This window comes from Asterias amurensis, chromosome 4 (assembly GCF_032118995.1).
Source record: "Asterias amurensis chromosome 4, ASM3211899v1".
In the NCBI taxonomy this organism is placed as follows: domain Eukaryota; kingdom Metazoa; phylum Echinodermata; class Asteroidea; order Forcipulatida; family Asteriidae; genus Asterias; species Asterias amurensis.
In genome coordinates, this window is record NC_092651.1 from 21,102,860 (window position 1) to 21,130,529 (window position 27,670).

The 27,670-nt window shown below is 39.1% G+C and overlaps 1 protein-coding gene across 7 annotated transcripts in view; it reads left to right on the top strand.

Annotated features, from left to right (window-relative positions):
- The window catches only part of LOC139936110 (neurobeachin-like), a 277,304-nt gene that overhangs the window by 54,261 nt on the left and 195,373 nt on the right, over window positions 1-27,670 (top strand). For all 7 annotated transcript variants that reach the window (XM_071930832.1, XM_071930837.1, XM_071930836.1 and 4 more), the window contains exons 7-25: window positions 2,335-2,461; window positions 4,495-4,614; window positions 7,222-7,368; window positions 11,407-11,604; window positions 12,281-12,429; window positions 13,721-13,829; window positions 14,702-14,854; window positions 15,435-15,603; window positions 17,244-17,386; window positions 17,985-18,082; window positions 18,698-18,790; window positions 18,996-19,104; window positions 19,590-19,671; window positions 20,235-20,358; window positions 21,131-21,323; window positions 22,509-22,720; window positions 23,243-23,450; window positions 23,804-24,138; window positions 24,767-24,920. In XM_071930832.1, the coding sequence (XP_071786933.1) occupies window positions 2,335-2,461; window positions 4,495-4,614; window positions 7,222-7,368; window positions 11,407-11,604; window positions 12,281-12,429; window positions 13,721-13,829; window positions 14,702-14,854; window positions 15,435-15,603; window positions 17,244-17,386; window positions 17,985-18,082; window positions 18,698-18,790; window positions 18,996-19,104; window positions 19,590-19,671; window positions 20,235-20,358; window positions 21,131-21,323; window positions 22,509-22,720; window positions 23,243-23,450; window positions 23,804-24,138; window positions 24,767-24,920 (2,923 nt within the window). The remainder of the gene's footprint in view (window positions 1-2,334; window positions 2,462-4,494; window positions 4,615-7,221; window positions 7,369-11,406; window positions 11,605-12,280; window positions 12,430-13,720; window positions 13,830-14,701; window positions 14,855-15,434; window positions 15,604-17,243; window positions 17,387-17,984; window positions 18,083-18,697; window positions 18,791-18,995; window positions 19,105-19,589; window positions 19,672-20,234; window positions 20,359-21,130; window positions 21,324-22,508; window positions 22,721-23,242; window positions 23,451-23,803; window positions 24,139-24,766; window positions 24,921-27,670) is intronic.

Genomic DNA, 27,670 nt, shown 5'->3' on the forward strand with positions numbered 1-27,670 from the left:
CTCAAAAGAGGCATTAACATGGTGTTACTGCAAACCTCTAGTTATACTTCCACCATACAAAAATTCAAGACCTACTTAGCTTTATGAAATTTGGCCCAATATCAACTATCATACATGTAAATGAATGTAGAAATGAATAACACTATAATAGCGAAGCACATTGAGATTTAAGCAGTGTTGCACCAGGGCGGTTGTTCGCATGCATAATTCTCACGCTGCATATAATCTAATTTTCCATTTGACTTCTTTACCGTGTATAACCACATTTGAACCTGAAGCATACACACATTCATGCAATAATTTCTTTGCACAGATTCTCTACACAAGCCTAGTGTACAATTTGCCTTTTGTATAATAGACAGTGTACAGTATGTATGTACACCTAACAACTTCAAATCAAATGAGGAAATAGAATTGGCTGTTGTTAACTGCTTACCAACCAGAAGGACCAATTGTGTAAATGCAAAAATTTGTTTATGGCCTCACAGTTTGAGTCCTTCTTGAAGGCTAAACAAGAACAAACAAGTGCGCACAAAGACGTGTACTAGTGTAACTGAAGTCATGTAGAAAGGAATGAAAAGAAAGAGGCAGAACGCAATCAGAAAAATCAAGAGATGAACAATAAAAAAGGAGGGGGGTTACGGAAAGGGGCTAGTTTGGAGTTCAGACAGTTCAATGTTTGACCGACTCAACTCGAGACATCTCAACAGTTGAGACAACTAGACGGTTAAGACAAGTCTAGTTACTCGATGGTTGAGACATATCAATGGTTGAGACATCACTTCGGTTGGCCAACTTGACGGTTGAGTATACTCAATGGTCAAGACAACTCGACAGTTGGCCAACTCAACTCGAGACGTCTCAACAATTGAGACAACTGGACAGTTGAGTCAACTTGACATTTGGGCAACTTGAGGGTAGAGATAACTCGACAGTTGAGCCAACTTGACGGTTGAGTAAACCTTACAGCTGGTTTCTTTTACAAATAAAAGCTGGAAACCAAATGTTTCACTATCTTTTTTGATTGAACAAGAGTTGTGAGATGAATTGGTTGAGTTGAGTCGGTCAAACATTGAAATTTGCTGTGTTGGCTTTTTTCTCATTTATATCTGTCTCATTCACTATTTATTTACTTTTCCTCCCTCTTCCCACCTTTGTATTTCCAACCTACGGTTGACGCATTTGTCTCCTTGTTCATGGTTCATCCCTTGCTTCTTTTGACTGCATTCTGCCTCTTTTTACTTCTCTCTACCTGAATGTTCCCGTGCCGCTAGCAAATTATTTTTTGTGGGTGTGGTGTTTTTTTTGCCTTTGAGAAAGACTCTGCTATTTTTGAAACATGAGGCCATTAAAAAACATTTTTGGCAGGTTGAGATCAATGTACACGCAACCAAATTTCATGCTTTTATTCTATTTGTACAAATCTACTTGTACGAGACAGTTTTAAGTGCAAATCCTCAGGGCTCTTTTCAAAATCTTGTCCTGTTGTCATACTTGTAGCCAGTGCAATCTATTTCATCCAAAGCAACATGAAGTGCTTGTAAGCCGAGTGTGGATTAAAAGGGAATTGCGTACGGTTGTTGTCTGTCATAACAGGATTAGTCTGTTATCTTTATCGCTCTACATCTGGGGCGTGTTTTGGCGACCGTGTTCAGAAACAAGTTTCCGGGCGTAAGATTCACAGACCGAAATAATTTTCTGAGAATTTCTGGTTGGTGGTGCTACAAATGCACTCATGATGAATTAAACACATATTATAAATGTAAAATTGGGATAGAAGTCATGACAATCGGTTATTATCATTCTGACGGACCCGGTTAACTTTATAGTAAAACTGTCTTAGGTAAATTCTTATTATTTGTTTTTTTGCCCTCGTACTGTATACTCAGAGTTCTGTGAAAAATTGCCCTGGGCTAGCTCGGTGGTCTAGCGGTAAGACATCTGCCATAGTATGGCAACGGTCGTTGGTTCGAATCCAACCTGAGTGATATGCCTGTGGATTTTGTTTTCTTGGGAAAGTACTGAGTAAATGCTTTCTTTCTCGACAAAATTGTCTTTGCTTTTTGTAACCTTCACCTTAGAGTGGCCCTTTGTCGTTGTGCTGGACGACTTTTCTTATAAGAAACTATAGTGCTTAATACACCTGATGAAAAATGAACATCCTTTAAAAGTAAACTCTATTTTTTTTTAAAGAATGACTGTTTAATAATGCCACTTACACTAACATGTACGTGTTTACAATTCCATTTATACTTCCGTATACTTTTACTGGTCAAAGGTGATTACACACTTGTTATGTACACTAAGTCAACATTCTGCACATTTTTATTACAGTTTCCGGACGGGCAGAGGAATCGGTTACTCCGGCCACTTCATGGGATCTTGTTTGGTCATCACAGCAGTCAAGATCAAAGGCAAAGGATTCCAACATTGTGTCAAGTATGACTTCCAACCGAGAAAGGTGCGTAACTAATGACATTTCTAGACTTTGTTATCCTTTAAAGACACTGGACACTATTGGTTATTGTCAAAGACTAGCCTTCACAGTTGGTGTATCTCAACATATGCATAAAATAACAAACCTATGGAAATTTGAGCTCAATCAGTCGTCGAAGTTGCGAGATAATAATGAAAGAAAAAAACACCCTTGTCACACGAAGTTGTGTGCTTTCAGATGCTTGATTTCAGGATCTCAAATTCTGAGGTCTCGAAATCAAATTCGTGGAAAATTACTTCTTTCTCGAAAACTACATTACTTCAGAGGGAGCCACTTCTCACAACATTTTATACTATTCTATACCTCTCCCCAATACTCGTTACCAAGAAAGGTTTTATGCTAATAATTATTTTGAGTAATTACCAATAGTGTCCACTGCCTTTAAGCGATATACATGTAAGAACATTTGTGGTGACACCATGTAGATAAATCTCTTTTGAGTGATGGTGGTTCTGAGAAGAACTTACAGGCTCAACATTTTGGACAGTATATTCCGTCTGTTGCCAGGAGACTGCTGCCCTACTGGATTTCCAATTCTGACCCATTTGGAATCCAGCAGTCTCCTGACGACTGACAGAGTATACCGTCCGCAATGTTGAGTGAATGGTGGTTCTTAGAAGTATCAAAGAGCAGCAAAAGGTTCTTATAATTAGCACTCTGATTTGATGTTGTCGTGCGAGAAACTATGAGTAGATATCATAGAGTTATATATAAGAACAAGAGGGTGCACTGGCCTATATACGCAGCCCGGCATGCGCGCATGCAGCCATTTTCTAAGTTGACAAAAACAGCATCGCACAGAGTGTTTGTGCGGCCATTTTGTAAGTTGACAAAACAGCATCGCGTAGCGTTCAATAAACACAAATTCCAACGTGTACTTCATATTCAACGCGCGTACAGAATGGCGCGCGTGTCTCCTTGCGGTCCCGTCGCGTTTGTGCAAGCAGCATCACCAGTGCGCCATCTAGTTCATATAACTCTTTGGTAGATATTCACCGTGATTAACAGAGTATCGAAGCCGCGGCTGATAATCAGCCATGATATATGCTGGAATCTCTGACTGATTGGACTAACCCCCCATTGAATGGAATACAATGGAATACAATGAGAATCCATGGTGGCAGCCTTGATGAAAATGTTACCAATTATTAGCACTGCAATTATGATTAAATTTGTACGAAAAGCAATTTGAATAAAAAAAATACATAACTTCAGCGAATTGTAACCCTTACTGTAGTGGGTGTACATTTGAACAGTTTGCATGAACATGTAAATCGGTCTCTTTTCAGCAGCTGTTTCTATTGATGCAGATGTGAATCAATTTAGACAGCAGCAGAAACTGTACATGTATGTGTATCTTTTTGGATGAACTCTTAGAAAATGAGCTCTATAGAATTGGCATGAACATGCACGTGATGCACACAAAGGCAACAACCAAAGGAAAGAATAATGTATAGTATGCATACATGTACACATGCCAGCAAGCTGTGTATACATTGTTGTTGAGTCTCCAGTTATTGAGTCAGTATGCAAATCATCATCTTTTTTTGGGAAAGAATATTACATTATAAAAGTAATTGTTTTACTCCTCCTTGGAAATTAAGAAAAACAATTTCGTTTTCACACTTATGTTTTTCTCCGATGGCAGCATCTCTTTCACAGCTGGGGAATGAGAGGAAAAGCAGACAGGAGCCCCCCCCCAAAAAAAACCCCTCTGCCTTCTTTTGCCCCTTATTAGATTTAAAAAATGCACAAACAATGTATGATTGGATACATTACAAAGCCACCCCCCAAAAAACCTCCCCAACACGAACCAACCAACAACCCCAAAACCAAACAGACCCCAAAACAATACATGTTCCATGTGTTTTCCCTGCTTGCCCTCTCCCCCCCCCCCTCCTCCCCAAATGAAAATACCTGGTTTGTACAACACCAATCTTTCTCTTATAAAAAGCAAATAGATCCACAATAACCAAACATTCTCGTTATTTGAACAGTGGTACATGGTGAGCGTGGTGCACATTTACAATCGCTGGAGGACGAGTGAGATGCGTAGCTATGTGAACGGTGAGCTGGTATCGTCCGGTGAGATGCAGTGGCACGTAGGAGCAAACGAGGTAAGACAAACAAATGTGACGACTGATGTTACTAATCTAGTCACTGCACCTCATACATATTCATGAACCACACTGTGCCATTCACAGGCATGTGAGACTTTCCGCGTTTTTAATTTTCCCACTCCGTGTTTTTCTTGCGGGCTCCGCGTTTTTCCCGACTCTGCCGTGAATGGCGGTGGCCGGTCCGCATTTTTCCCCCCATTTTTTTCATCAAGCATCTTCGTGATAGTCTTTGACTAAATCCGTTGTTCGTTTTTCGTTAAGCACGATGGATACTTTTGCCCATGTCGTTGTCCCGTTCCACCAAGAAAGGGCGCTTTACTGAAAACTGTATTAAAAAGCCAACACTTTGAGCCGAGACTAGGCGCACACTGTCTTTCACATTGACTTCACGTCGACAAGTTGGAAACTAAATAATGGTAGTCGAGGACGCATCGCGCTTGTCACAAAAGACATCTTAAAAATGAGGATGAACAACACATTGTTACCAGGTACGATTGTGGCCTATGTTTCTGTTAATGTTTTGTCTACGCTGCAGTACAAAGCCTGTTATTCAGACTCGTAGCGCTGGCCCAAAATCCGGACACGGACAGACCCAAAGCGCTGGCCCAAAATCCGGACACAAAAAAAGAATTTCCTCGTTTTTTTCCATGACCCGCTCACATGCCTGCATTCACCATTTATCAAGATCTTATGATTGAACGCACGGAGTGTGCATGTTGGATTCAAACTGCCTCTAGCTACCGGGCAAGCTCGGTGGTCTAGTTGGTAAGACATCTGCTCCAGAACTATAAAGGTTGCAGGTTCGAATCCCACCTGACAGATGCCTGAGTAATATGCCTGTGATTTTCTTCACAGAACTCAGGAAAGTACTGAGAAAAAAAATAAATAAAATGAACCTTGAACCTTGAGATACTGTGTTTACACACACATGGGTGTAAGGGTAAAATCACAAATAATATCGGCGTGTGGGTTCCATTCTTGGTCGTGACACTTGAACAACTTAACCCAGGTGTATAAATGGGATTCTCAGAGGGATGAGAAAGTTTGTGGCGTGTCATGGCCGAGCGGTTACGAGCCCCGGATTCAAGCTCCGGTGTTGATCAGCAGAGTGTGTGTTGAATCCCGGTCGTGACGCTTGCTCGGTAAAATTGGGGAGGTAGTGCTTTCTGCTCTACCGGCCAGGCTTTGGATTGATGATACCCATGCCTCTTAACCCAGGTGTATAAATGGGATTCTCAGAGGGATGAGACAGTTTGTGGCGTGTCATGGCTGAGCGGTTAAGAGCCCCGGATTTAAGCTCTGGTGTTTGATCAGCAGAGTGTGGTTTTGAATCCCGGTCGTGACACTTGCTACATAAAACTGGGGAGGTAGTGCTTTCTGCTCTACCGGCCAAGCTTCGGACTGATGATACCCAAGCCTGCATCCGTATGGACTGTAAAAGGGGTAACCCTGTTTCAGCCCTAGGAGTAGGTAGCAACGACCTCTGGAAAAAAATTATGTAGCCCACACCTTGTAGTGGCCTTCTGCTTCAGGCTTTGTGTGTCTGGCAACTTGCATTAAAAAAAAAAAAGGAAAAAAAGAAGAAGGATAACCCTTAAGTGTTAATTTAAACAGCCTGGGGTTGTATGCTCTTCAGGGAGTTGAGAAAGTGTGAGGAATGGTCTTAAAGTATGCTTGATGAACAGGAATAATAATGTTGTAAAGCGCCTCGAACAAGCCATTAGGATATGTGCGCTTTATTTTATAAGAAGTATTATTATATCAAGTATTATTACAAGCCAGATTATTTTTTTGTTTGTTAACCAAGCTTGCGCGAGTATTTACGCACAGGATTAAATATGCATAGGTAGTAGACTGGTCTACGTGTGAATGCACTTTACAAAGCACTTGTTGAACTGACGCACACGTTAGAAAACAAGCGTGAACATTGCCATAGCTACACGATCATGAAAAGATGGTGGCACACATAAAATGTCATTCAGCATTTGAACAAGCTCAGCAGTGCCGAACTAGAGAAGTTTGAAGTATAAAGTAGAACAAACATAACTTGCTTTATTCTGGATAGACAGTCAATATTGGCTCCCCATGGTGTTGGAAGTTGACAAACTAGGTTTTTTTTAACTCTCCATTAGGCCTAGCTACCTTGGGAGTTAATATTGACCCTAAAACTAGGTTTGTCAACTTGCAATACTTCGGGGAGCTGATGGTGAATCTTATTTGCCAATAACTTGGGAAGCTAATATCGACTGCTCACCCTCAAACTACGTTGTGTTTGTGTATTGATTCATAGAATTGCCACTATTTACCTGGTAAGCAGATACAGACAACATAATGTGCATGGCCCAGTTTCATAAAGCTGTTAAGCACAACATTCTGCTTAGCAAATTTCTAGGTTAAGCAAAAAATGACCGAGTTACCAATCGTAGCTGTAGTAGCTGTATGGTGTTCTGGCTGGTAACCTTTTTTTGCTAAGCAAAAGTTGTGCTAAGTCAAGTTTGCTTTGACTTTAAATGAATTTCTGCTTTATTAAAAGTAGTTTTCCGTGTATACTAACAGAGCTTTCTTTGTCTTCTTTTAACAACAGTCTTATATATTTCTTGACAGCCTTTTGATAAGTGTTTTCTTGGATCGGCACCAACGGCAGACAAAGAGAGGACTTTCTGTGGTCAGATGTCATCAGTGTATCTATTCAGTGAGGCTCTGTCACCTCATCAAGTACATGCCATGTACCTGCTTGGAGCAAACTACAGGGTAAACAATAATCAAACATTTCAGACAATTGTCTGCTCAGAACTTTTAGGTCCTTAATGGCAGTTTCGTATACGTATTAATCAAAATGTCCTTAAAGGCAGGGGACACTATTGGTAATTACTAAAAATAGTTATTTGCATTTCTTGGTAACAAGCAATGAGGAGCTGTTGATAGTATAAAACATTGTGAGAAACGGCTCCCTCTGAAGGAACGTAGTTTTCAAGAAAGATGTAATTTTCCACTACCTTGATTTGAGACCTCAGATTTAGAATTCATATCTCGCAACTTCGACGACCAATTGAGCTCAAATTTTCACTGGTTTCTTATTTTTTGCAAATGTTGAGATACACCAAGTGAGAAGATTGGTCTTTGACAATTACCAATAGTGTCCAGTGGCTTTAATGAAAACATGGGTATAAATTCTGAAAAAAACTTAATCACAATAATTTTTTTATTGTTGTACATAAAAACAAATGATTCTTTTTGCCAAACAAAAACATTTACCAGGAGCGCCAAAATATGCAAAGCAGTTTTACGAAATCCACTAAGGACAAATTGCACTAAGGACCTTATAGTTCTGAGCAGAAAAACTGTAGTTAGTTTACTATAAAAAAAATGTTTGTACAACACTCGGCCCTTCGATAGCAAAACAGCCCAACTTGAACATTTTATAATATATTTTTTTATATAAGATCATTACTGAGGGTAAAATGAGGGAGCTTTTCCTTTCAAAGTTTCCAAGGCATACTATGTAAGGTTTTGAATATAACATGTCCTACAATGTACCTCTGCCTCTTTTTACATTTCCGTCCCGTTTTTATTTATCAAATTGTATTTTTCAAATTGCCTGTTTTGCCACGGAAGGGCCGCACTTTTAGTAGATTCTTGACATCTGATTGATGGATTGTTGGTCAGGCAACATTTATTATATGCAAGTCAGGTCATTGCCATCGACATGAACAGTGGTTGTAATGGTAAAACCACTTTATAATCTTACTATGGACATTCTATTTCTAGTGGCTAATATTTTCCCCTCCAAATGCGTAGATCTCGTTGAATGGAACCATCCATTTATCAACTCGTGAAAATATTTTCACCATTGCGCTCATAAACATTCATTATTTGTATAGTAGACTAAGTGCTGACGTGGGCCACTTGGTTAACATACCATTAGATAAAATTGCATTAAATCTCGCCACCAAGAAGGTACACTGTTTGTCTTTGATAATAGTACAAGTAATTTGATACTTTTGGTGGCGCAGAAATGCAGTTATTTTTGCATTTTCTTAAATGTCATGGCTTCCAGTATTCATGTTAATTTCAATACAGTAGGGAATTGTCGAAACTAAACTAAGTGCATCACACTATGGATGTTGATTATACATGGAATTTCTTGGGTGAGTCCAGTGCAATAGATACAAAGGTATGACAACTGTTTAGTGCTTGAAGATTAATCATGAATAATGCAAGTATTAAGGAAGGAACCACAAGGGAAATAGGTGGTTTCTTAAAGGAACACGTTGCCTTGGATCAGACGACTTGGTCTATACAAAGCGTTTGAAACCGTTTGTTATGAAATGGATATGGTTAGAAAGATGTTTTAAAAGTAGAATATAATGATCCACACAAGTATCACTCAAAACTGTACGGTTTTCTTTTTACGTCGCGAACTATCACGGTCGGCCATTTATGGGAGTCAAAACTTTGACTTCCATAAATGGCCGACCGTGTTATTGGACGAGGTAAAAAGAAAACCTCGCAATTTCGAGGCATATTTGTGTAGATCATTGTATTCTACTTTTACAACATCTTTCGAACCATATGCATTTTATAACAAACGGTTACAAAACGCTTTTTATAGACCAACTCGTCCGATCCAAGGCAACTTGTTCCTTTAAAGGATCTGTTTATGGTTGGTAGTGACTCTGAAATGAATGGTAATCAAAACTTATGCGGTAAGAAGTAAAGCAGCTTTGGTTGGTGTAATGCATTTTGAGAAACATTTCACTTTGAAGTACTGTGGTTATGGAAATAGTATCGCTTTTAAAGTATAAGAAGCGTTACCACGATTCTGCTCGTCAGATTGTGTATTCCAATAGCAAGTTATTCTTCCTACATGCATGTGGATATAACCGTTGCAGATTTTCGGCAGTATCTCAAAAACGCTACGACCGTTTGAAATAAAATTGTCTTAGGTTAGTTTTGTGGTATGTATCAACAATTGTATAGGAATACAAAACCCCAGTGGGTTTCAATTACCAAATGTATACAATCCCTCAAAGCAACTTGACCCTTTCGGTACAGAAAAAAAATAAAAGTTCACAAATTTAAAAACAACTTGCAGGGTTTAAAGAAGGTGGTGGTGAAAGACTTCTCTTGAAATATTATTCCATGAAATGCTTTACTTTTTGAGAAAACAGTAAAACAATATCAATTCTCGATATCGAGACTTACGGATTTTTTTTAAACACATGTCATGACACGGCGAAACGTGCAGAAACAAGGGTGGGTTTTCCCGTTATTTTCTCCGGACTCCGATGACCGATTGAGCCTAAATTTTCACAGGTTTGTTATTTGATATAGAAGTTTGGGCCTTGGCTTTACTGTTTACCGAAAGGGTCCAATGGCTTTAACTTGATATTTAAAATGAAAATTCACGTCCCCTTAGGCCAGGTAAAAATAACAGGAGTTGATCGTCCATACCTGCATCCTTTTTTGAAGCCGCACACTTTTTAAAAATTTATTGAAATTTTATTTTTGTCTCCAAAAAGAATACATTTATGATGCATTTTGACATCTTCTTGGCACCGTTCTTTCGACGATTGATTTATTATACCAATATGTTAGACTTCTAAAATTTATAAAGCCAGGATTTTTTTTAGTTTGGCTCTTTCTTTTTGAAAGAAATAACAATAAATATATACTTAAAATGCCCTCATCCTCCTTTTTGAGACCAAAAAGGGCTGTTTAGTTTTTTTAAACTTTGTCTTAAGGTGATCCTTTTACAGCTGCCTCCCGGGTTTTGTCTTAAATTTCTGTGTGCTCCCTGGTTATGTGGCAGTTTTAGGTTGAGTAGCTTCTGACTGACACCCCAATCAAAGATATTGACTAAATAGAAAGACTGTCATCCTAGGTCTAGATAGCTCAGTTGGTAAGAGCTCTGGAAATGTTAATATGGATGTCCCAGGTTCAAATCTGTCAAGTGGATTGTTCTTTGATTACCCAAAGATCAATACAATTCCAGGCAGGTGATTTCTCAGTTGTTTCCCCCCTGATTTCAGGTTTTCTTTTCTCATAACCTCCTTGAGCTTTTAAATTTTCTTAAAACAGTTAGAGCAGTCACCAAAGGGAGAAAGAAGTAGCCCACATTGTGTCAAAACCTCTAGTTTTGTCTTTCTGGTGATGCACATAGTCGGTAAATCTCCTGAATTGTAACATCTGGGAGGTTGCTGGTCTAGAAAAAAGGGGAACCCAGGCCAACAAGCTTTTGTTTCACGAATGTGAAAATTCAACAAATTTCATTCCTGGGGAAAAAAAATAAAAAAATGAGAAAATAGACTCAGCTGTTGCAAACGGCTTCTGAACCAAAAGAACCTATTCTATAAAGTAAAAAATAGTTAATGGCCTCATGTTTCGACCCTTACTGAGTGTTTCTCAAAGGCTAAATGGCAACACAACAAATCTAAGAACATTTTCGGGAAAGTACTGAGTATATGGGTAAAAAACAAAATTATTATTCTTTATTATTATTATTCGCTGCAAATTCCATTTCCATCTATTAAATCGTTTTGGTAACCGCTGCTAAATATAGGATTTGAACTGCCTCTAGCTACTGGGCAATCTCGGTGGTTTAGGTGGTAAGACACTGCTCTAGAATTGCAAAGGTCTTGGGTTTGAATCCCTCCCGAGTAATATGCCTGTGAATTTTTTTCACAGAGCTCGGGAAAGTACTGAGTATACAGTGCTAACACACATCATTGTTTATGGATAAAACCAAAATTAATAACATTTTCATTATCTCCTCCCAAAATTGTTCAGAGCCATTTCAAGTTCCATTCGGAGAGTGACGTCAGCCTCTCAGAGCACTACAAGAAGATCCTCTATGATGGCAAGATGACCAACAGCATTGTGTTCCTATACAGCCCCGCTGCAACCGAGTCTCAACTGTGTCTTGACTCATCACCCAAGGGCAACATTTCTTTCTTTGTGCATTCCCCTCATGCACTAATGGTCCAGGTAAGGAGATAGGGGAGTTTTATTGGCGTGTCATAAACTAGCGGTCATAAACTAGCGGTCAAGTGCATTAGACTCAAGCTCTGAGCCAATTTTCTTAAAGCTTGTAAACATTAACACTTGCTAAGCACAGAAAAATTTTGCTAAACAGAAACTGGTTACCAGCCAGAATTCCATAACTATTGCCCCAGTAATTTTCTTCTTAAAGCAAAGAGATTTCCTGAGCAGTATTTTCTAGGTAAGTTTTTGAATGCACCTTGCATTCCATTAAGATTTTCTACAAAATTGGGGCGTGGTGTTCCTGATCAGGGCCCAGTTTCATGGCTCTGTTTACCGCCGATTATGTGCTTTCAATCACTATTCTTCGCTTACGGGGCAAGCTCCGAAGTTCTGTACTAGCTGTGTTAGCGGAGAATGCCTAGTAACATGCACAAACAAACTTTGCCTGATAACCTGTGAAATGCACTTGATGTTGGCGTGGAAATTCCCTGCTGTTGTAAGCGTTGATTCTTTGCTTATGGTAAGCAAATCAATGGAATCGTCCCAGTTACATACAAGTACATGCCCCAAAAGTTCTTTAAGAAACCCGATAAAAATCAATGTTTTTTCCAGCAACAATCAAGCTGGTTGTTTTCATGACTAATTTGGATATATTGACTTAATTTTGTATTCTTTGCAGGATGTTCGTGCCATCGTTACACATTCCATACACAGCACCTTGCATTCCATTGGAGGTATCCATATGATATTTCCTCTTTTTACACAACTGGATTTTGTTCAACCGGTATCTGAGGACGATACGGAGGAGACGATCGACCCAGATGTATGGTGAGTATTTTATTATGTTACCCCTCTTAATTAAGAAGTTTAAAGGAATATTTGATGCCTTTAAATTGCCTTCATGTAACTCACTTTCTGGGTGTTTTCTTGAACTTGAAAATAAATGACAACCATTTGAAATTTTTTTAACGTGACGGATGTAAAGTGGTACACTTTGTTGTGTTTTCAACTATAAATCAGCTTAACAATGTGTCACTCAACCTTAATATGTTCTTTGTCCGAATGAATTTGATGCAAAGCATTTTTTAATAATGAGTTTTTAGGCATTGCAAGGTGAGGCGTTAATATGTTTTTATAAATACCTCAGACAGTTTCGCTATTCCTATTGGTGGAGAGCGCGTCACGTGGGTGTGTATAAACCTTTGTTTATGACCAGTAAAAAGTGTTGAAACATGGGCAGACACCGAACTTGCACCTATGCTTTTAAGACAGTTTCTTCATTCCTATTGGTCGAGAGCAACGGCTGAAACAGTTGTGCCACATCACGCGATACGCGCGACGCGCACAGCATTCCCTTATAAGGAGTTGTTTACCCGAGGGCCTTGACTGGGCCTTACCATTTCATAGCTGGAGGGGTGTTGTGTTGAAAGAAATCATTTAAAAATTATAATTTTTGCATTTATTTTACTTTTCGACCATAAGTGTTGATGTTTTTGACCGAAAAGGTGTTTATGAATGGGAATCAAAGTGTGTTGAATCGGTTTTCAACTAGTGGTTTAAACCCGCCGAGGCCTGGTTCTTGATAATTTACCTCGACTTCGTCTACGTAAAATTATCAAGAACCAGGCCTCGTTGGGATTAAACCACTTGTTGAAAACCTCTTCGCCACACATTGATTCCCTTATTAAGTTTACGGTAACACCATGTTTATGTTTTATCCACTCTGCTGTGTAGATTTGCTCTTGAGAGCTTGCTTCACTTCACTACAACTTCACTGCCATTGAGACAAATTTAAGAACTCACTCCGCGTCAGTGAAGTTAATAATCTCAAGTCCCCTTGATCCAGTAAAGCGAAAGTTGGTAGTCCTGGCCGATTTCCTACCTCTCGCCCAGGTAGTAGTTAAAACGAAGGATTGTTCTTTTCAGAACTGAGAAGTCTCCCAAATTCTGAAATCTACTCTGCGCAAACAAACAGCAAGACAAGTTCTCAAGAACAAATGTAAAACAAACAAAAAATATGTACATGGTGTTACCGCAAACTGAATACACAGTAATATTTTGTAGGTTTTTCTATTTTAAAAAGTTTGTGACCATATATGTTTTCCTGTTTGTTTTTTAGCCCGCTGTTACTTCACCTCCTGTGTGATCTCCTGAAGGGATCCATGTCCACACAGCAACAGATGGTTCAAGGCAGGGGCTTCGTCATCCTTGGCTACCTACTACAGAAAGTAAGTCAACTTCAACCTTTAACCTATCCATACACTCTTTATTGTCAAAGGTCGACTTCAACCTGACCTCTAGTGTTTGTAGCCTGAATATCCGATGTCACACTTTAACACCAGATACCAGCCTTGAGCCAAGATGTACCTTTGACCTTTTATTTCATTGATCGCACTGGACCATGTACATGTACATAACGGTACATTGTCAAAACGGTACATACACAAATTATGTACTCGCAGCAGCAGTAGCAGACTTTCAAAAGTATAGTTCACTGCTTGATGGTAAGTGAAGTCGTTGGTCCAGTGTGTTGTGTAATGCACATAAAAGAATGGGTTTGCCGCATGTTTTTCTGGCAGTGGCTGCTGTAAGCACGGCAGCACCTCATAAACCCACTATAAGGTTCCATATAAAATTTGGTCGCATAATTTCAAAAAATTCTAAAAAATGTTTTTGTCTAATCAAGCGCTTTGAGTACCTTATTCGTAGATGTGTGCGCTATATAAGATTGGCCTTGCAATAAAGTCACTGGCCTTAGACCAGGGCCCAATTTCATAGAGCTGCTAAGCACAAAAATGTGCTTGGCATGACATTTCTTCCTTGATAAAAACAGGATTACCAACCAAATTTCAATTTTGTGCATATTGTTTGTTACTGGTATTCAGCTGTTTGCTTACCATGAAAACCATGTGGAAATTTGGTTGGTAATCCAGTTTTTATCAAGGAAGACATTTCATGCTAAGCAAATTTTTGTGCAGTCCAATATAAACTTTGAGCACTAGTTAACTTTACTATTTTTACTGTGCATGGAATCTCGGTTGCGACCGCTAAATGATGATGATGATATCTACTGACACTACCAACTTGTTTTTGTTTATAGGCATCCATGGAACACATGACAGAGACTGCTCTTGAGTTGTTCTTGGATCTTGCTAAGTATTACAACGGAGTACCGGCTGGTGTGCAGCTACTCAGACATCTTGTGGATCATATTCTATTCAACCCGGCACTGTGGATTCATACACCAGTCAAGGTAAGCCTTACCAGGGCCCAATTTCATAGACCTGCTAAGCACAACAATTTGCTTAGCATGAAATTTCTTCCTTGATTAAACAGGATATCCAAACAAATTTCCATGTGATTTTCAGGATTTAAGCAAACAACAGCTGAGCACCTTAAAGCCATTGGACACTTTCGGTAAACAGTATTGTCCAAAGCCCACACTTCGTGTATCACAACTTATGTATGAAATAACAAACCTGTGAAAATTTAGGCTCAATCGGTCATCGCAGTCGGGAGAAAATAACGGGAAAACCCACCCTTGTTTCCGCACGTTTCCTCGTGTCATGTGACATGTGTTCAAAATAAATTTGTAATTCTCGCTATCGAGAATTGATATTGTTTTAATGTTTTCTCAAAAAGTAAAGCATTTCATGGAATAATATTTCAAAAGAAGTCTTTCACCATTACCTTCTGTAAACCCTGTAAGTTATCTGTAAATCTTTGAACCTTTTTTTTCTGTACCGAAAGTGTATAATGGCTTTAATTCGGTGGATTTGGCACAATACAAAGACTCTGTATATTTATTATTTAATGTTGTTTTAACTCCGCAGACCCAGATCTCGTTATACACGTTCCTATCCAATGAGTTTGTTGGCCAGTCCAATATCTACACCAACATCCGACGTGTCAGTACTGTGTTACAGCTCATGCACACCCTCAAGTACTACTATTGGATTGTTAATCCGGAGGACCGAAGCGGCATCACCGCTAAAGGGCTGGGTAAGAGTCTTAAAGGTGTCATGAATGTGGATTCGTATTCTTCCTACTCAAGTCTGATTTTCAAATGACAAGGATCTACATGGGTGTTGTATTATATCATATTTAAAAAAACACATTACAGAATTGTTTTTTGTGTGCAAACATGACAGTTGCTGGTAGTGTAAGCACTTTATGCAATCAACCATATACATTAAGTGACATACCTGTAGAAGTTTGGGAAAATAGTGAAAAACTGATTACACATTTTGCATGACATCAATTACAAAAAAAAAACCCAAAATAAACAGCTTACTGAGCGATGAACTCCAAACGGGAAATTAGTTTTATTTGTTTCTTATCAAATATGACATTTCAGACAGAAATGTTTCAGCGGATGTGTTCTTCTATCATCATCATTAGACCGTGTAAGTTTTATGTCAATCTGTGATCTTAGACAAGTTTTTTTCCTTACCAATTCTGTAATGTTCCTTTATGGATCTGTGAAAATGCATAGTATTGTGACTTTAGTCTCTGTGACAGAGTCTCTGTGACTTTTCAAGCCTGAAGCTTGTAATTGCTTTACCATTCACGTGCAGGATGGGGAACTACAGTAAATAAATGGGAAATAGGATATAGATTGAGGTATGTAAAGAGACTAAGGGTGCGTTTGATTAGATTGCTTGGACTGTCCCTGTTGTGCTCATCCGATACGGGTGAGCCATCGACAAAAGCTATGTGAATGCTCATTCAATGCCTTTTGGGACAGCCGACCGAAACTACGTTTATTATGTGCGTTACATCTGAAAACAATTTGTAGAGTAATTGGAGATGTCATGTTGGTATTCTCGTGGTAAAACTGCAATCTTAAAACCTTGTACAAGCTCATGCTAATACAAAAGCACATATAGCTTTCCATTAAAAGGTGACTGAATGTACACAAAGTTGTTGTTGTAGGGGTTAAATGGGTGTCAAACTTCGGCCATTTAGGAAGTTTCTCATTGTTATGTCATAATAATAATAATAATAATAATAATAATAATAATAATAATAATAATAATAATAATAATAATAATAATAATAATAGTAATAATAATAATTATAATAATTTATTCATTTATTATGCGCAAGTTTCATAAAAAATATGTACAGATGCGCATTACAACAACATACAGATATTAACAATAATTTAAACAGATTTAAAAATGGTAATTACACTGAAAATTACGAGAACAATAGTTAAAGTCAAACAGCAAAAATAAAACCATAGCCGGCAAAAGGCCACGTATGTCATGCACCGTGGTCAGACCAAAATGAGCCTTCTCTTTATTTTACTTTACTTTAATCCATCGATGGTTGTAGGGCAATGCCTGCTCATCGATCGGGGGTTGTCATGTGCATCTTTCCGTAAAAACATTTGTTTAATCACTTGCAATGATTCTGTTCGTGTCATTTGTTGATCAGTGTCAATTAGGGATGGTAGATGTTTCAAGTGGTTGTCAATGAGTGGGTTACTGGAGTCTGACCCTAATCAGCCACGACAATAACGTCAAAGCTACTCAAGCGCATTGGTGTCAAACCTAGTTCAACCTGAGGAAGCTAACCGAACGTCGCCCCCCAAAAAATTATCCTTGGTTTGATTTGTTTTTATTCTTTGGTTACAGACGGACCTCGACCAAGTGCAGAAGATCTTCTTTCACTGAGAGCTCTAATCCTACGCATCACTAAGCAACTGATTCTAAAGGAACGCTCAGCAAATGATGAGGAGCTACAGATTATCTTGAACTATCTTATGACTATTCATGAGGTGGGTGTGGCTAAAAACAATTGCTACTTCGATGATCCTTTGATAATTTGACCCCACGATGTGTTTGACCTTATTTAAAATTGTATGGCTTCTGACTGGCACCCTGAACAAAGTTATGGACAAAATAGGGAGACCACCAACACTAGGGGCTAGATAGCTCTGTTGGTGGAGCGCAGGCACGTTCAACCAGAGGTCAGTGATTGGTTTAGGCTTTCAGATTTTGTTTCGAAAGTAAGACTTCATTTAAGAGTGAAATATTTCACAGAAAAACATGGTTCTAGTATGAACTTTATAATCAGTACAAAGCTTACAGACTATAAAATCAAACAATGATGTATTTTATCTTTACCAATTACCAATCATGTATAATACACAGGCATGATATTCTTCCTTTTCCGTTTTTTTTGTTTGCTCTTGGAAAAATCTGAATTTGTTTGATTATCAAGGCCTGAAAGGTGTTTTAGAGCATACACCCTGTGTACATGCAGGTCAGTCAAGGATAGAGTGTAATTAGCTTTCTAGTTCCCAGTTACTGATTGAAAGTAATCAAGGTAGCGTCATATAACTGTGTCATTATTACTTATCTTATCTCTCTTAGGACATCAATCTGAAGGATGTACTGCAGCTGTTACTGTCGCTCATGGCAGAAAACTCAAATGGAATGGCTGTTGCTTTCGACAGGAAAAATGGCATTAGGTAATATAGCGTTTCATGGCTGAGTGATCTAGTGCACCAGTCTTAAGTTCTTGTGGTTACAGGCAGTGGACGCTATTGGTAATTGTCAAAGACCAGTCTTCTCACTTGGTGTATCTCAACATATGCATAAAATAACAAACCTGTGAAAATTTGAGCTCAATTGGTCGTCGAAGTTGCGAGATAATAATGAAAGAAAAAAAACACCCTTGTCACACGAAGTTGTGTGCTTTCAGGTGCTTGGTTTCGAGACCTCAAATTCTAAATCTGAGGTCTCGAAATCAAATTCGTGGAAAATTACTTTTTTCACAAAAACTACATTACTCGAGGGAAAAAGGGAGCCGTTTCTCACAATGTTTTCTAATATCAACCTCTCCCCATTACTTAGTACCAAGTAAGTTTTTATGCTAATAATTATTTTGAGTAATAACAAACAGTGTCCACTGCCTTTAAGTCATCAGGGTGTGGGTTAGAAGACGAGGGCCTTTATTACACGGCAACAACCCTGCCGGTTTTAAACGGCCGCTGAAGAACTCGTCGCTACCCTTTTATTCCCATTCATAAATGCCATTAAATTTATTATTGTTTGACTGACTTTTTTGTTTTTTGCTTGCACAGAGTGATCTACAAACTGCTTGCGTCCTATGATGAAATAGTACGAGCCATGGCAATCAAAGTTCTGGCACTCTTCTTGAGCCGCCTCCCACACAAGTAAGTCTAATTAAAAAAGAAATAAATACTCTTGATCGATCTTCGCCCCTGTGAGTATTTCTTGTGAGACGCTTGGTTATTCTTTGTCAATATTTGAGAAAGACTTGTAGATTTTAACAACTTCACAACTGAAGTTACCAAATTTGACTGTGGGTGTTATTGTTGTGTCTGAACTTTTCATGACCTTTTGTTTTTGATTTTGCAGGAGGAAGTTGGATTTGATGTATGCTCACAATCTGTATTCTCTGCTTGGTGAACGACTGCTATTGACTTCAAACTCCCTATCCATGGTCATGTACAACTGCTTATTTGAGGTACATTTATTCTACCCTGATAAGTTTCTTGCATTTCAGTCAACAGTGCTTCACACTATTATCGTCACTTTAAGTGTTTTCCTCAGACAATGAATACTTCTTTTTGCTAAACAACTACTTTGAACACCACTCTTGATCATTTGACACAATTTACTAGGAGTTCCAAAATGTGCAAAAGTAATGTTATGAAATCCATACAAAATGCACTGATGATTCTTAAAGTCATGAGCCAACATTATGTTTTCCCCCACTTCCAACATTCTCTTGTTTTTTTATTCCAACTCCAAGGTGCTATTCTCTTTACATTTTTTTTAATTTTTGATTTCTTTCCTTTTTCCTAGTGCTCATACCAGTTGTCAAATTTCTTTACGTTGATTTGGAGTTAAACCCCAAAACATTTCTAATTTATGCAGTCAGTTTCCATTGTGGTTTGATATTTGATATCTGAATTTATTTATCTTTTACTTGTTATGATCCGACTGTAGTTGTTAACAGAGCGAGTCAGCTTACAGGTAGCTACAGGCAGCCACATCAAACCAGACAAGACCTACAGAGTACTGAATCCTGGTGAGATTATTTTCATTTCTCAATTATTTTTTCCTTTATTTTTGTCTATATTTGCTTCCAGTCAAGTAGGGGTAAACTGGTGAGGCAGCTGTGACTTCTTTATTTAAATTTTTTAAATTTTGTATATGAGAAGCATATGTGAAAAATGTTGACTCCTCAAAATGGCAGACCGTGTTTGTTCGCGACGTAAAAGAAAAACTGCAATTTTGAGGCATGTTTGTGTGGATCACATATTCTACTTTTAAATTATCTATCTAACCATATGCATTTCATAACAAATTGCTTTAAACGCTTTTCAAAGACCAACTGGAACGATCAGAAAATTGATTCCGACTGAAAGCTGAAAAAGAATTCTGATGGGCCAATCAAATGGTTCAGCGTTGCTAGAAAACAAAGATATATGGTACTCAGGAAACACTCTGCTGATTTGTTTAAGAGGATGTTCATGCAAAAGGCATTCGATGGAGTGCATCCCTTCCTCTGTGATCTTGCCAACAAAAGAGACTAATCCAAGTTGCAAGCCATTCTGAACGCATCTCCCTTCTTGTTTTTGTTATTCTCAGGTATATTTCATGTGACTGCTCGTCTGTTGCGTCAGTCTGTACCTAGTGAGGCAACACTAGAGGTCAAGAAACACTTCCTGTCTGATATGATTCTACTCTTCAACCAAAGCAGGGAAAACAGGAGGTCAGTGTCAATTTCTCTAATTTTCTTTGAATTTCAACTCAGTGTTTGAGGTTGATGTTTTTTTGTCCATTTATGTTAAAGATCCCCTAGCCCTTCCATAGGCCACTGTTGCTGAGGGCGAACAATGGAAACAGTGTTAATGTGTATACAGCGCACAACACAGTGATAGGTCTTCCTCTGACCTCCATCAGGGTGCTACTGGGGCTTGTGTTGTGGCCTCACAAGCATGATGTCTATCGTGATAATTGTTTATAGGGAAGGCACAACATTGACATAGATGATTTGAATATTGCTGAATTTATTCAGGTTGAATGGCTTCTGACTGGCACACCCGAACAAAGATATTGACAAATATACGGAGTCGCCAACTGTTTTAGCTGTTTTCTGAAAACTAGATGATGTTGTTCTGTGTTGACCCAAGTCACCAAACAAACTATCTTGCTGATTTTTATTACCCAGGTACATCCCAAAGTCAATACTGCTTCATGAGTGATAATACCCTCTCGTGATACCAGGGTAGAACATTGATAACAAAAAAAGATTGTACATGTACCTTGACACTGATGTAGCGTTGTTTTTCCTTTCTGCAGAATTATCTTGCAATTTTACTTTCCTTAAAATAGGTACTACTTTGGCAGTTGGCACTGATAGAGATAATATAACATTGGTTTTTCCGTTGTACAGAACTCTCTTGCAGTTCGAAATTCCTTACAATTTGTAACACATTGGCACTGATAGAGTTAATATCTAGCTATGTTTTCCCTGTCTGCAGAATTCTGTTGCAGTGTTCCGTTTGGCAGGACTGGATGATCGGCCTGGCCTACATCTACCCCAACAACGAGGAAGAGAAGAAGATAACGGACATGGTCTACTCACTCCTTCGTATGCTCCTCCATCACGCCATGAAGTACGAATGGGGAGGCTGGAGAGTGTGGGTTGACACTCTGTCCATTATTCACTCAAAGGTACGCAAGATGATTCTTGTAGTTGTGTCTCTTTTCATTTATTTAACCTGGTTGTGAAGATAAGGACTCTCAGAAAAGCAAACTTAAAGGCAGTGGACACTCTTGGTAATTACTCGAAATAATCATTAGCATAAACCCTTACTTGGTAACGAGTAATGGGGAGAGGTTGATGGTACAAAACATTGTGAGAAACGGCTCCCTCTGAAGTATTGTGGTTCTAGAGAAAGAAGTATTTTTCCACAAATTTGATTTCGAGACCTCAGATTAATAATTTGAGGTCTCGAAATCAATCATCTGAAAGCACACAACTTCGTGTGACAAGGGTGTTTTTTTCTTTCATTATTATCTCGCAACTTCGATGACCGATTGAGCTCAAATTTACACATGTTTGTTATTTTATGCATATGTTGAAATACATGTACAGCAAGTGAGAAGACTGGTCTTTGACAAATACCATTAGTGTCCAGTGTCTTTAATCACTTTTCTAGCCAAGAACCAATAAAGAAAAGACAAGGAAAGCAAGTTTCAGTTTTAGGGCTGGGTGGACACACTTTTGATTATCCACTTGAAAGTACGCAAGAAATTTTTTGTAGTTATGATCTAGTTCTCTGGACCCAAGCTCTGGTGTTGAGTGTGGATTAGAATCCCGGTCATGACACTTGTGCACTTGAGCAGGGCACTTAACTGTAACTGATTCGTTAAAAGTTGTGACGGTAGTGCATTTTGCTCTACCAGCCAGGCTCCTGGTGGATGATTACCATGCCTACATCTTTACAGTTAAACAAGGGAATAAAGGCAGAGTCACACTGCAGCGATATCGAAAACGATAACGATAACGACGCAAAGAGAACGCATTCTATTGGTTTAATTGCTCCACGCAGAATACACCCAAGCTTATTCAGCCAATCGAGGGCGTGCATTTTAATCATTCCCGTTTTCGTTCTCATTTTCGGGGCCTGTGTGACCGGGCCTTAACCCTGTTTCAGCCCCAGGGGAGTAGGTGGCAACATGCCCCTGGTGGCAGTGAGTTGATTTGGGTTGATAGCCCAAAGCAGTTAAGTATAGCTCTCACCTTGAAGTGGTATCCGACCTGGTGATTTTAGGCGATCTCTCATATAAATAAAATTTAAAGCACCAAAGTATGACCCTACATTCAATCATGTACTTTAAAATTACCTATTTCAGGTATCTTTTGAGGACCACAAGCAGGAGCTTCTGAAAGCCTACAACCATTACCAGAACTCCCAAAGCGGTGATGGAGCTGCGAGCATCTCAGCAGCCATCAACGCTGCTCAGTTAGAGGATGGTGTCTTCCATGAAGATTCCATCAGTCCACTTGCAGCCATGACTGGGGGTTACGCTGAGGGTCAGACAGCTGAGGGGGTTAAAGGCGAAAGGTGAGAAGGCAGGACGATCGCTAAGTAGATGGAGAATGAAAATAGCGCACCATTTAGCTTAGCCAACATGTCAGCTAAACCTTGTTTTGTGTGTTGTTTTTATTTCTATTCATACCCCAAATAATTTCAATTGATAATGCACAAGGTGGTAGACTAAACCATAGGGGCGTCTCAAAGCGCTTCCAACATTCTAACCCCTGGTCACTGGGCCTTAAATTATTCCTTAAACCATCTCAGCTCCACATGTTGTACCAAAATTTGAATGATAAACAGGAGACAAAGATATGAATGGGAGTGTCATCAGAGAGGACAAAGCATTCTGTGGTGAATCACCTACATGTACAATGTAAGAATGCTGTCAAATAAAAAATAGGTAAACACAACCTCCTTATGCAGCATACAGTAACAGAGTCCAGCTTTCTCTTGAAGACGAAGTGAACATAACTGGCCCCAGGACAGCGGTCCAGTAAATTCGGAGCACTGATTATAGTATTAAAATTGAGTATTTTATCTTACTTCCAGTAAACCAGAAGCCAATTCAGAAGACACAGACGAGCATTTCATCAGTAAAATGCTTGACAGTGTGATTAATGATGTCATCAAGATAGTGGATGGCAAGAGTGCCCTCTCTGGGCAAGACTCAGAGAGGGATGAAGGTAGCGACGAGACACCTCAGGAGGCAGCGGCAACAAGTGGCAATGATAAATCACCTGAAGAAGAGTCTAGCAAGGTAGGTGTAATTTCTTTTCATTCCATTTTTTTTTTTCATTTACTCTGGTTGTGAAGCCATAAACTCTCAAAAAGGCAAACCCACTCCATCAGGAAGGGAATGAAAATCAAATCCACAAAGTCCCCCTGCCGTGATTCGAACCAGGGTCCTACAGGTGGGAGGCGAGAAAGGATACCACTACGCACCATGTCTTTATGCACCATGAGCAGCTGTCTAATTTATTGTAGGGCCATCACAAATATTTTATCCAGTGCCCTTAATCTTGATGCAAATTTAACTATATCAAATATTAAGCTCTGTTATTGATTCTTATTCTTAAACTCATTCCATTATTTTTGATTTTAAATCTTAAGGAAATATCTGACCAAACAGCCAGTATTGCAAGCTCCGACTCCACAGCGACTAGCTCCACGGCCTCCCACCCCAACCCCCTCGCTGCCAATCAACTCCCGACAGCCCAGGGGGCAACTCACGTACCTGGCAGTGGCAGGAGCCAGTGGCTACCACCAAAGAACAAGCCGCAAGACGATGACCAGGCATCCCTGGGCAGACAGAGTTCTAGATTCTTCAGTCCCGGTCCTCACCAAGCACCTTATCGTATTCCTGAATACTCCTGGTCTAGTATGCATCAGAGGATGATGTCCGATCTACTGTTTGCCATCGAGACTGATATACAAGTTTGGCGCAGGTGAGAGCAAACTGAACATTAATCATAGCTTCACAAGTTCTCTTTGCCATTAAGTGTGTCATTCAAGTTTTACACATAGAAGAGCAAACCAACTTGCAAATGGTTTTTAGGTCAGGGGAATGGTCCAGTGCACATGTGCATTTTTGAGCCCATTCCAGCGCCTTTGGATGAGGCGCACGCTTTCCATGAATGAAATCATGGAGTAAAAGTTAATACATTTTGCAGTTTATCACAAGCGGTCATGCTTTTATTTTTATTTTGTTTTGTTATCCATAACCCTATTTTACACTACTCTATTTTTGGGGTTGCCACTGGGGAATAACAGCTGGCCTTTTCATACTCCGAACACTTTGACCCCTGTCTTCCCCCAGTCTGCCCGGCAAATGGGCAAACCCTGGGGAATAGCCACCCCTGCTCTGGAGTAGGGGTAAGCGGTAAAACCCGGGGGTATTCTTGACATGGGGAATAAGGACACAGTGTGAAAGGGGTAATCGTTGGTTAAAAAAAGTCCAAGGGCTGTATTCCACAGGGATAAGAGATACAAAGTAAACAGGGCTATTGAAACCCTACCAAGCATTACCTCAAAACCAATGTACATGTATTGTTTTTGTTTTGTTATATTTAATAGCAATAACACAAAAACTGTTATCGACTATGTGAATGCTGCAGAGAACACAATCTTCGTGCAGAATGTGACTCAGATGGTGTCTCAGATCATGGATAACCTCATCTATTCATCAGGAGGAATCCTCCCAATGCTCTCCTCTGCAACATCAAGAAGTGTAAGATTTTTTAATATACATGTATCATCCTAAAGTGTAGAGATGTAGGAAGTCTATCTAAGTAGGATTTGAAACTTTGCACGGTGGAAATACGATATGTAATGACTATCTCTAATTAGTTGGGGTGGTTCTGAAAAGAACCGTTGGTTTCAACTTGACGTTTCGATCAGTATGCTCTGATCGTCTTCTGGAGAAGGCATTCTCCAGAAGGCTTTCTCCAGAAGTCCATCTAATTAAATTTCAATCGATCAGTATGTAAAAACAAAAAGTTCTTTAGCCCACTTGAGGTTGTTCAGATGTAAGAATGAATTATAATGAGTAAACTTCCGGATATAAACGTGTAAAATCTCTTTTGAGAGCAATGGTGGCTCTAAAAAGATTTTGTGTGGTCTTGACGTTTCAAACAGAAGCTGTTGGTCTTCAGATGTGTTGAAGACATTTATGGGATAACAGGCATCTGAAAAGACAGAGCAAAACTCAGGGAATAAATACAAGTTCTCTTCTTCTTGAGTGTGTAGCGAAATATAAATTTTTTTTGGCACACATGATCAGTGTTTTATATGCAGAGCTGCCCTGACAATTCCCTGAAAATAGACCAATCTTTCCATGTTCTGCTAAACAAAATTTGAAAATCTCCCTGATGATGGAAACTTGTTCCCTATTTTGTTGAATGTAATTTTAAATATCTCCCTACTTGTTAGACAAAATCTCCCTGGTTATGGAAACTTCTTCCCTACTATGTTGAATATAACTCTACATATCTCCCTACTTGTTAGACAAAATCTCCCTGGTTATGGAAACTTCTTCCCTATTTTGTTGAATGTAACTCTAAATATCTCCCTAATTGTCAGTCAAAATCTCCCTGGTTATGGAAACTTCTTCCCTATTTTGTTGAATGTAACTCTAAATATCTCCCTGATTGTTAGTCAAAATCTCCGTGGTTATGGAAACTTCTTCCCTACTATGTTGAATATAACTCTACATATCTCCCTACTTGTTAGACAAAATCTCCCTGGTTATGGAAACTTCTTCCCTATTATGTTGAATGTAATTCTAAATATCTCCCTAATTGTTAGACAAAATCTCCCTGGTTATGGAAACTTCTTCCCTATTTTGTTGAATGTAACTCTAAATATCTCCCTGATTGTTAGTCAAAATCTCCGTGGTTATGGAAACTTCTTCCCTACTATGTTGAATATAACTCTACATATCTCCCTAATTGTTAGACAAAATCTCCCTGGTTATGGAAATTTCTTCCCTATTATGTTGAATGTAACTCTAAATATCTCCCTGATTGTTAGTCAAAATCTCCCTGGTTATGGAAACTTATTCCCTATTATGTTGAATGTAACTCTAAATATCTCACTAATTGTTAGACAAAATCTCCCTGGTTATGGAAACTTCTTCCCTATTTTGTTGAATGTAACTCTAAATATCTCCCTAATTGTTAGACAAAATCTCTTTGACTTACAATCAAAAAGTTACATTTGGGTATTTACTTATTTTGTGTTTAATTTCATTGATGTTTACTTATTCATTTCACATTCCAAGGGTCATCTTCTAATTGCCAATCCTCTGTACTATCGTTGGTGGCATGTAAGTCTTGCATGGCTGATCATAGTGTGAATGCAAGAAGACATTTGCGAGTTAGATTCAACAAATATTGGTATAATGACTTGATTTGGCAGAAATTACTGCTTAAAATTTCAATTCCTCAGGCTGTAGAGACAGTTTCTGTGTCAACTTGGTTGTGTGGTCGGGTCGATGTAGTGGTATCTTTTGTCGCCGTCCACCTCTAGGCACCTTGTGGATGTGGTTTTCAGTCCCTACCTGACTACGATGGTTTCCCCTCAAATTATTCTCAGGGGTTCTCTCCCACAAACTGAAACTTCCTTCCTTGTCTTCTTTCCATTGGGTTCTTTGCTAGTACAGTGAATAAGTTCTCTTTAATGAGAGCCCTTGCTTCACAACCAGACTAAGAAAAAAGGGGCAAGCTTTGCAGATGCTTGCCTCGAGTCATGTGCCATATCGATGTCTCTATAGTCTGAGGAGTTTAAAATCAACATCAGGCCGTTAGAAAAATTGTTATTTAAATTTAAGGGGTAACTTTTGTCTTAGCAAGCCATTGTACCAGACATTGTTCAAATCTAAGGCCGTGTCCGAAACAGCGACTTAGGCTACAGCTACTGCTAGATCGCGCGCGTCTGCCTATTCTTCAACACTGGCAGACGTGCTAATCTAGACGTAGCTGTAGCCAAAGTCGTCGTTTCGGACACGGCCTAACTCACACGTTAGGAGAAGAGCATGTTGGAATGAGCCTGATAGAGACAATGAGGTTGTAGAGTGTCAAGGCAGAGTGGTTAAGAGCATCGAATTCAAATTCTGATGCCAAGTCACCGGAGTGTAGGTTCGAATCCTGGTCGTGAGCAAGATACTTAACTATAATTGCTTCTCTTCACCCAGGGGTATAAATGGGTACCTGCGAGGGTAGAGGTTGATATTGTGAATGATAAAGCTTTCTGAGCGCCACGGCAGCTCAGGGCTCTATACTCCCTAATGGAAGCTGAGAAAGATTACATGGATGTTATCAGCCCAATGACCAGGGGCCTAATGTAAAGCGCAGTGATGCGTTTTATTGTGAAATGCACTACATAAGAATTTGTTATTATTATTATTATATTATAAGCAACAAATATGCTCAGGCTTATTTTTTTTTGGAATGAAGATAATGCACTATTTTGCTACGAATT